The sequence below is a fragment of the Benincasa hispida genome, chromosome 4 (assembly GCF_027475165.1).
Source record: "Benincasa hispida cultivar pf3 chromosome 4, pf3_genome.v1.1, whole genome shotgun sequence".
Lineage (NCBI taxonomy): Eukaryota > Viridiplantae > Streptophyta > Magnoliopsida > Cucurbitales > Cucurbitaceae > Benincasa > Benincasa hispida.
In genome coordinates, this window is record NC_143481.1 from 44,635,237 (window position 1) to 44,645,414 (window position 10,178).

At 36.9% G+C, this 10,178-nt stretch overlaps 1 protein-coding gene and 1 pseudogene across 4 annotated transcripts; one reads left to right on the forward strand and one right to left on the reverse strand.

Annotated features, from left to right (window-relative positions):
* Window positions 1-627: 627 nt before the first annotated feature.
* LOC120076215 (uncharacterized) lies at window positions 628-2,184 on the forward strand (annotated as a pseudogene). Its single transcript, XR_016529331.1, has 4 exons — window positions 628-647; window positions 825-991; window positions 1,119-1,215; window positions 1,970-2,184. The product of XR_016529331.1 is annotated as an uncharacterized LOC120076215 (transcript).
* A 464-nt stretch (window positions 2,185-2,648) lies between these two features.
* Window positions 2,649-7,926, reverse strand: LOC120075599 (DEAD-box protein abstrakt). 3 transcript variants are annotated; one of them, XM_039029137.2, is made up of 5 exons: window positions 7,315-7,926; window positions 6,471-6,548; window positions 5,252-5,397; window positions 3,978-4,921; window positions 2,649-3,636 (listed from the first exon to the last, which is right to left on the reverse strand). In XM_039029137.2, exons 4-5 carry the CDS (start codon window positions 4,907-4,909, stop codon window positions 2,772-2,774), a joined length of 1,797 nt encoding a protein of 598 aa, XP_038885065.1. In that variant the 5' UTR covers window positions 4,910-4,921; window positions 5,252-5,397; window positions 6,471-6,548; window positions 7,315-7,926; the 3' UTR covers window positions 2,649-2,771. The 3 variants fall into 3 exon arrangements, with proteins under 3 accessions (XP_038885065.1, XP_038885067.1, XP_038885066.1); XM_039029139.2 differs by having other exon boundaries at window positions 5,252-5,477; window positions 7,315-7,925; XM_039029138.2 differs by having other exon boundaries at window positions 6,471-6,601; window positions 7,315-7,897.
* Window positions 7,927-10,178: the final 2,252 nt, after the last annotated feature.

A 10,178-nucleotide genomic window follows, 5' to 3' on the forward strand; every position in this document is an offset into this window, starting at 1 on the left:
CAGAGAGAATAGTCTGAGCTAGTCTGAGCTCATGGGAAGTGGTGAAATAATGGACTTCAAATGCCTTCAAATAGATTTTGAATTCAAAATAATCGAGTATAAAATAATCGAGCATCGAGTATGACGTTGATATGATCGAGTTTACACGTGTCAATTGCAGTCGTTTCAAGTGACCATGAAGCTGGGTATCGAGTGACCGTGCATTGAGGAACGTGTGACGAGCCATCAAGGAACGAGTGACAAGCCATCGAGGATCAAGTAAATTCATATTGGCAGGCGTGAGAGGTGCATCTCAAGGGTGAATCAGTAAAATTACATGCTTATGACGTAAGCAAAAGGCCATTTTCCATTACAGAACTATAGGAGGCCATTTTCCATTACAGAGTCTCAATGATGTCTAGGCGAAAGCTTCAGCTGGGTTGATTCTATTTCTATATCTGCCCTGAGTAAGTATAAGAATCCCCAATTTGTGTACTGCCCATTGATCAGATCAGCTGTGAATTTCAGGTCTGTTCTTCTTTCCCTTTTCCCCATTTTCACTTTTAGAGAATTGTTACAGTTTGAGGGTGTTACTTGTTCTATTCTGATTCTAGCTGTGTTTGAAGATTGATTTGATTGATGGGCATTATGGGGTTTTTCTCTGATTGGTTTCTTGGGCATCATTTAGAAATTGAGCATTTGAATTGAGAATTCATGGGGAACTCTTCATCGTTGCTCACTCAATGTGATACTGAAGAAGTTCATGAGCACTGCAAATAAACTTTTGTGGGTTAATTTATCCTTGTCTTCATTGATTTCTTTCTTTGTTTTGGTGAGTTGTTTAGTTGGCTTACTTTCTCTTACTATTTGCTTGTGTGTAAGTTAGTCTCCCAACAGGAAATTGTGTCATTGTATCAGAGATTCTGCCAACTTGATAGAAATGCTAAGGGATTTTATTTCAGCTGATGAGTTCCTCTCAGTTCCTGAATTTTCTATGAATCCACTTTCTCAGGTTTTGCATTGGAATTTTTTCTTGTTCCATCATTCAACCTTGAAATTGAATCTGCTTTATTGTGTGTTGGTTACGTCAGTGATGCCACTTATGATAAGTGATCTTTGTTCTTCTGTTGTTTCTTCAGCGTTTGCTCAAGATGGTTGATGGCTTGAATTTTAAGGATTTTGTGGCTTTCTTGTCAGCATCCAGTGCTAAAGCTAGTGCGCACCATAAGATTGAATGTAAGTGCATGTCTTGCTTCTGCTTGTTTATTTTGCGTTGGTTTTGTTTAGGGTTGAGGTTGCTAGGTGTAAATCGATGCTTATTTAAAACATCAAAAATCCCTGGCAATCATTTTAATGGCAGTCAATAGTAGTGAAGTTTGATGTTTAAGCCTTAATGTCAATAATGTTGGACTGGGGAGGGAAAATTTGTCATGCATTTCTACTTAGAAATTAAACTTTTAATCGTGCCTCCCTCGATTATATTGGAGCAACTTGGTCTCATGAAGCTGATTCGTAAGTTATAATTAATTAAGATGGTCTAGCATACCTTGTCACTGATAAGGTGTTTGAGGCGTTGAATTATGAAATTTGGAGTTAATATATTGAAACTAAGAAATCTGTGTTTAGAGTTCAAAGTGATAAAGATGAAGTTCCTGATAGACGTACGAGAAAAAAGAGAACATAGTTTCTCAATAAATATGTAAACTTCAATAGCATATATCATTAAAGTTAGTGGGGTTTAGTTATTTAACACAGTGTCCCTGATTTATGAAGTCGATGGGTCAAATACCTTGAGATAAGCAAGATATCATATGGATTATAGTTTTAGTGACTAAGTGGAGAAACTTTTTCTCATGAACTCACACTAACCCATTATATTGACTTCAATTATCATGCTCTGAAATGCTCTATCAAAGAGTTCTGTCACTGTAGCAAACTACTTTGAGACAGTTATTTCGGATTAATAGTTGCCCGTGTCTCTGTATTTCAGTTATTTTCAAGGTGTATGATGCCGATTGCATAGGTGTCTTTCAACGACATAATTGAAGTACTTCGGGGTTTTTCGGGTCCATTCATCTTCGACGAACAGAGAGAGCCGTGACCTCTTCCTTCTCTTAGTTTTTTATATTTTGTCTGTACTGCCTTTTCAACTTACTGTTATTTGAGAATGTAATGGGATTCATTTAGTATAATAAACATAGCAAATAAAACCTCTGAGGCATAAATCCATTCAATTATTTGGTGCATCGAGTAACCTGATAAAATGAAGTTGATTGTGCAAGGCATCAACAGCGCTTACACTGCTCAAAAGGAACATATTTAATCCAATCCTAAATCTAACGCATGAAATAGAACTGAATCTTTTGCTTTGTGCTCATATTATTTATTTGATTAGTTGTTGATTTGTTAATTCACTTTAAGGAAAAAAAAAAAAGTTAAAAACACAAGTTGTCTCAACTATAATGAAGTTTGTTATGTTCCATTCAGAACTTACACCAGAGTGTACACATTTGCTTCAGTTCATCTCCATTGAGAAAGTTGTAATGGAAGACAAGATTTTATACTTTATTTTCACAGACTGCCCTTTTCGTTTTCATAATTTGAATGTCGATAATGTCAATCAATAATTTCCTCTTGCAATTGAGATCAAATAAATGTCAACGCAGACAAAACAACAAACTACATGATTTCATTGGAATATATAACACTAATTTATTAGTTTATACAGTTACAGCCTGCGAAGAGTGAAGGGGAAATCAAACAAAAATATCCTTACTATGTTCTGGGCTTTCTCAAATTTCTCCTCTATAACCGCCTGATCCAAAATAATCTCTTCTTGAACTTGCAATTGCCATGCTTTTCTGGTGCTCTAACTTGGGGCAGTCACGGATACGGTGACCAAGTCCACCACAATAAGCACAACCTTTGACACCACTTGCATTGGTGATCGCTTCCACGTCCTCCATAGGGTCATTCAGCTCGGCCAACACCGGTGGAATTCTCTGTTTTGCTTCTTGCAGAAGGTGTTTTAAATCAAGGAGAGTTGTTTCACTTTGATTCTTGTTTATGAATGTTGTTGCAATTCCTGTCTTACCACATCGTCCTGTCCGTCCAATCCTATGGACATAGTTCTCAATTTCAGCTGGCATATCGTAGTTGATAACATGTTGAATGTCTGGAAAATCTAAACCCTTTGATGCAACATCAGTAGCAACCAATACATCTTTCTTGCTCGCCTTGAAGGAAGATATAGCATACTCTCTCTCTTCCTGATCTTTTCCTCCATGAATTGCCACTGCTTCAACACCTTTCAAGAGTAAATACTCGTGAATGTCGTCTACATCAGCTTTATTCTCACAGAATATCAAGACTGGAGGTGGAGTTTTCTGCAGGCACTCAAGCAAGTAAACAATTTTTGCCTCTTGTTTCACATACTCGACCTCCTGGATGACATCAAGATTCGCAGCTCCAGCTCTTCCCACGTTAACAGTCACAGGCTTTACTAGGGCACTTCTTGCAAAATTTTGAATTTTGGTAGGCATTGTGGCAGAAAATAATAGAGTTTGGCGTTGAGCCTTAAAATGATCAAAAACTTCCCTAATATCATCTTCGAATCCCAGATCCACTAATCTATCAGCCTCATCTAAAGTAAGATACCTGTAACAATAGCAAAATGCGTATTAATTATTCCTATCAAAGAGGGGACGAACTACTAAAGTCAGAAGATTAAGACAACTATCAATTTGTATAGCTGATGTCATGCGAAATAAGTTTAGGCTTAACAGCAAATTATCTACAAAATACTTGAAAGGAAAATTTTATAGAGAGAAGGCAAGCAAGCAAGCATGCATTTCATTGCCATACAAATAACAATTCTACAAAATATGTATAAGTATTTCAATTAACTAATTTGCTAATTGGAATCAGAAGTTAGTCCATTTCAACTTTATACAGAGTCTAACCAAAAGATGTAATACAAACTGGAATAATTCTTTTACCTGCAATTGTCAAGATTCATTTTCTTTTTTGCCAGCATATCCTTCAACCTCCCAGGGGTTGCAACAACAATATGAACACCCTTCTTCACAACCTCAATCTGTGATCTCATATCCACTCCACCTATACAAAGTAAAGGCCTTAGTTCTGGATATCCAGCCTCCTTCATGGGAAGTAAAAACTGTTCCACCACTTCATAAGTCTGTCTAGCAAGCTCCCTTGAAGGACAAATAATCAAACCAAAAGGTCCTTCTCCTGAAACAATGGGCATCATGACCTCTTCTTGTAATGCAATCATTATCAAAGGAAGAACAAAAACTAGGGTCTTTCCTGAACCCGTAAATGCAATTCCAATCATATCTCTGCCAGATAAAATCACTGGTAGACCTTGGACTTGAATGGGAGTAGGTTGCACGATTCCTTTTTCTTTCAATTTCTTCAAAACTGGTTCAGGGAGTCTCATGTCCTTGAAGTTTTTAATAGGCGGAGGAATCTCGTCGCCATCAACTATTATGTGCCACTGTTTTCTAATCAAATCACATGCCTTTTTTGGCATCCTCCTGATAGGTAATGGTGGCTTCCATCCAGTTAATAATGGCTCTGTGTAAGTAATGCCTTTTGCTAGTTCACGAACTGACATCAGAGTTTTACGATCAGATAAGTGCTCAATCATCTCCTTCTCTTGCTGAACAATCTGCTCTGTTGGACTAACCTCTGGTTGGTCACGTTTCATCTGAGATGCTTTTACAAGGAGACTAGGCTTGGCTTCAGCAAGTCGTGATTTCTCCAACTCTTCCTCAAGGGCAGAAGCCTTACCCTTATGCATAAGAATCTTTTGAGCTTCCATTGCTCTACGCTTTGCCACAGGAACATATTCAACGTAATCATCTTCTTCTTCCAAGCTCTTTTCGTCCTTCATTTGTACATCCATCATAGAATCCTCTCTCTGCGCCCAAAAATTATCAAAACACAATCAGAAATCCAATCCCTAAGCACTTCGAAGCTAACTCTAGAAACCATTAGATTTCATGTTACATGCAGATCAAACGACAAAGCCCAAATGTGGAAACCAATTAAAAACAAGAAAAAGCCTCTTGAATTAGATTCATCAATGATGGATTCCAATTAGGGACTCCGAAATATAACCCCATTTTAGTTCGAACTACCCAGAGATGGATTTAGAGACAAATAGATGAAACGAAGAGCTTCATTGACAGATAAATCAATAATAAGAATCCACAAAGATTAGCAAAAGGAAAAATAAGCTAAAACTTACTCAAACGTTTTACACGGGGAGCAGATCAGTCCTCTTGTTTTTCGTTGTCAGGATACGAACAAGAACCAAATGGAGAAAGTGATACGGATGATCAAGACCAAAGAACCTCGGAATGCATTCAATGTATTCGGTTGAGAGTGTAAAGTCTGCATAGGAAGTTAAAGGAAATGAATTGTTACATTTTCAATGAGGTTCCCTTTCAAGTCCCAAGATTGTCGTCTACCCTCTGCACGGTAAAAGTGACAACCAACACAATGTCGTAATCCTAATAAAACTGCCAGTAGAATGCAGATGAGAGAAACAATTTGATTTTAAAGAAAAGCATGGAAAATAGCCAACGAGAAATATAAGAACAAGTCTGCAGTCTTATTTGGCCACACAAGAAACATTTTTCATGAATGTACAACAGAATAAACCTTTTATTATTTGAACCAACACAAATGTGAATGGTTTCTTATTTCTTGTTGATAAATGAAAGGTATAACCAATATACAATCTGATTCCTATCCAGTAACAGACATTCACTTGAAAGAAAACTTATACTACATACCATGGCCTCAAAGTTGCATACTAATTCAGCTTATTCTCTTAACAAATGCTGTTTTTTAGCAGAAAAAATAAAATCTGTGATGAAACCAATGTGTGAAAGATAATATTTGAATGGTTTCAAATGTTTGTGAAACCATTCTATTTTCTAAGACTGTTTTCTCCAGAAAAAATAAATAAATAAAAATACAAAATAGAGGTTACGAACTACGCTCTTGATATGCCACTGGCTATCTAAATTCGAATTGGCGTCCATTGCTCTACAAGTCTTAAGAAAGTGTGATTGGGATACTACGCACCATAGCTTCAAAGCTAATTCAGCTCATTACTATTAATAACAACAATTTTCTAGTAGCAAAATTAAAATTTTTAATGATACTAGTACTTGACAACATCGGTGTCTAAGAGAAAGCTCTTACTACCTACCACGGCTTCAACACCACATTCTAATTTGGCTGATTGCTCTTAATGAATACGATTTCTAACAATGGAACATGAAAATTTCTGTAATGCAAGATAGCACTGCCAAACTTGTGTTAAAAATAGAAAGAATTTATTTGCTCGATAGCTCGAGAGAAATCACTTGAAACTTGCAACCACTGAAACTTACAAACAATTCAAGCAACTGCAAAGAAAACAAAGAAAGAGAAGGAAGAAAAGTCGAAATACATACCTAATCAAGAGTCAAAGCAGCCGAAATGGTCTTACAACAATCATACGTTTGATGTAGACCAAAAATTCTGTTCCATCCCTGCAGCCAGTGATGTCAATAAAGATAAATCATATGTGAATCAACGGGCTCAACTACACAAACAGAGCATAAACTTAGATTCAAATTCATATTTCACAATTGGAAGATAACAAAAGCTACAGAAATTGCTCCCAGAATGACGAGAACCAGAACCCCTCTATCTCTCATTGAAAGTGAAGCAAATGTTTTAAAAGCGGACGGAGCCATTACAATGTTAACACAACATTACAACGTTCTTAAACATTCAAAACACAAATAATTCAAGAATATAAGGTGTTCATATCATGAGTAATAGATATAACACGCATAAAGCATACAACATGCTATCAAATAATAAACAGACTCTTCAAATAGAAATCATTTAGCTGAGCATTTTAAAGTGCTCATAAATTATTTTAAAGGACACCTAAAATAATAAACACAACGTTATCTAAGGTTAGAACTTAGTTCAACACATTCTTCAGAGACTCAAAACACATTAAGAATGAGTAGTCTTACCTAAAACAACCTTCTTCAAATCAAGTCCAAACTATAACCATAGAGTTTCCAAGGATTATATAATAATTTACTGCACCTTAACTTAAATTGGAAGGATCAAAATAGAGTTCTAATGCCAAAAAATCTCCAAAATAGACTTGAAAATTCGTTGAGAAGTATATGAATAGGTCCAATATTAGTCTAAAGCTATAAAGAGAGACGTTATCAACGTTAGAGGCCAAGCTACAACACTTAAAAGGGTTCGAAAAAAGTTATATAACACTTTTACCTGTTGAAACTAACTCCACCGGACTCAAATCCTTGCTAGAACGTGTCTGAATATGCTTAATCTTACATAAATCAAATCATTAGGAAGTGGGTAGTGCAAACATGAAGTCGAAAAGAAATGGGTATGTGTCAAACTGAACCGATTGAGGGGAAAAACATCGCTGATCGCAGGTCTCGTCGCTCATTAGGTTGCTGTTGTCACAGAGATTGAGGGGAAAGCATCGTGGATGTAGCCGGATGACAGATTGTGGAAGGAAAGTGGGTGTCGCAGATATCGTGAGTTCTACTTGCAGAAGGGCACAACGATGATGTTTGTGTGGGTTGATGCTCTTTCGTGGGAGTTCTTGCGCAACGGATGTTCAACGGAGCTACGTGATTTTGCTGGAGAAGAAGTGGGTCATGTGCGCTGCTTTAGGTCGTCCAAGTTGTTGAGGGTGCACTGCTACGTGATTTCGCGTGGGTTTGCACGATTCTAAGGGGGAGGAAGAGAGAGGGGAACGAGGTGAAGAGATGGGGTGAATGGTAGCTGAGAAAATGAGAGAGAGTTGGGGCTGAATACACCAGAAAAAGAGAGGGAAAAAGGAGATGAAGGATATTGGGTTAGGTTTTCTTTTTAATTTCTTCTTTTAGTTTCCTTTAAATTGGAATCATGGGATCAATGGCCCATTTTAAAAGGCCCAAATGAGGTTCAGCCTAGGTTCTAAAAATCAACGATTTTTTGCTTTTTGCTTATGTTAGTATTGGGTAAAATTACTAAAATGGCCAAAACTCTTTAAAAGATTAGGTTTTTTTTTTCATTTGATTTGTATGAAGCTGCTGTCATCCATGTTTTTTCTTCCTTCTACCATTTTTCCACCTTCTTTTGTTCGTCTTTTTCCTTCCTTCCATCTTTTTCTTCGCAATTTTTCCTTATTTTTGGTTGTGCAACTTCTCTCTGTGAATTCTAAACCTATGGAAGATAAAACATGAAACAGAAGAAGATCAAAGAGCGAGAGGAAGAAGCGAGAGCAGACTGAAGAGTCAAAAGAAGAAATGAGAGCACAAATGTGAACAAAAGAAAAAATTGAAGGAAAAAGTGTCTGATGCTATGTTGATGAGGAACTAGAGGAAGAAGCGACAGGAAAGGACGAGGAGCAAGAGGAATGAACGAGAATTTGGGGATGGTAGCGCACATTCTGGGCCAATCGAGGGATAAATTGGTACTTTCACACATAGTTAACATCAACAAAAAGTCCTTTTTCGAACGTTTTTTAATCATGGGTCAGTTTTTGTTCATGCCTCTATAAAGAAGCCATCTATACGAAAATCCCCTCTAAATTGTACTAGACGTTTAAAACACGATATGCAAAATATGAAAATTCTTAACGTTTTTAAAATATCAAGTTTTATGTTAACGTGAAAAAATCCAAAAAAAACCCATCAACCTCGGTCTTTTTTTCATTTTTCTTGATTTTTTCCCCTTAAAAACTACCTAGTACTTGACATTTTTTCATAAAAAGGTCAAGAAATCAAAGTTGCATGCGTAAAAAAAAGTAGTTTTTTTAGTAGTGAACTTTTAAGGAAGAAGATGAATTTACCTAATATGAAGTTATCATATTCTATATATAGTGGAGTTAAACATTGAGTTTCCTCAAACCTTTAACAAATAAGACCCCAAAAGGCTGACTCCAGCTTGCATAGGGGGATTAGCTAGGGTTGGTTGGCCTCAACCTTGACTTCTGAGTCTAAGGCGAGCTTTATGGACCAAATGGCAAAACTGGGCAATTTGGTTGGGTCAGATAACCCAATCGCCTCACCTACACTATAGTTGTGCTGCCTCTCCTAACCTTGTTTCCCACTCGTCTTACATCCACTTAGGATTATGCAACTTCCTTGATTTTATCCTTAAACTTTTACTCCCTTTCATGATCTTTCTCATTAGGTCCAAGATACCCATAACATGTACTATTTTTTTAGTTAACAATTGAAAATTCTCATAGCCCAAGTTATACTAAAAAAAATTGATAGCACCATAAAAGTGTTATCTTCCTTAGCTTAACTCGGGTTTGTTCATAGAATTGTATGTGTTATTCTGCCACTTTGTAGATATTGAGCAACTACGAGATAGAAAAAATGTTTGGAGCCAAACCGGGACTTACACGAACCAAATTGGAGATCTGTAGCATCAATCATGGAAAATAGTGCAAAATAACCAAAACGCCCCTAGGAGAGCTTAGCTACCCTCCGTGCGAGCGTAGAGCTACGCTGTAAGGTAGAAGCATCGCATCACCCGCAGCATAATAATGTTGGCGTTACGCTAGTGCTTTACACTGAAGACTCAAGAGCTCATATTCTGAGAGTGTCGCTACGCTGCATCAAGCGTAGCTACACTTAATTCGACAGAGTATTCACGTGCTCCTGGGTTGAAGGCAACGTTCCTACACTCGCCCAAGCATAGCTACCTGCGACACAAAGGCTTTAACTTAACCTAGCCGCTCACACTTCATACACACGTATTAGAGTATAATTCTCACAATTTTTCCGAGATCTTCTCCATATTTCTTCTTCCCCACTCGATTGAGACTTTGGTGATTATTATTTTGTCGATTCAAGCATGTATCAAGGCTAAGGTACTATTGTGTAGCTCGAGATTTAGAATTTATATCTTGATTTGTTACCTCATGAGATTATGAACATTTGATGTCCTATAATTTTAACTGTTTATTGAATTTCTTCCTTAGTCTTATTTAATTGATTAAATGTGTTTGAGATAATTTGAAAAATTAAACAAGCATGTTTAATTCGCAGTTGTGGGTTTACACCTAATCCATAATTGTTAGGTTCCTAAATCGCCAAGTAACGGAAGTTAAGTTAGAGTTGCACATT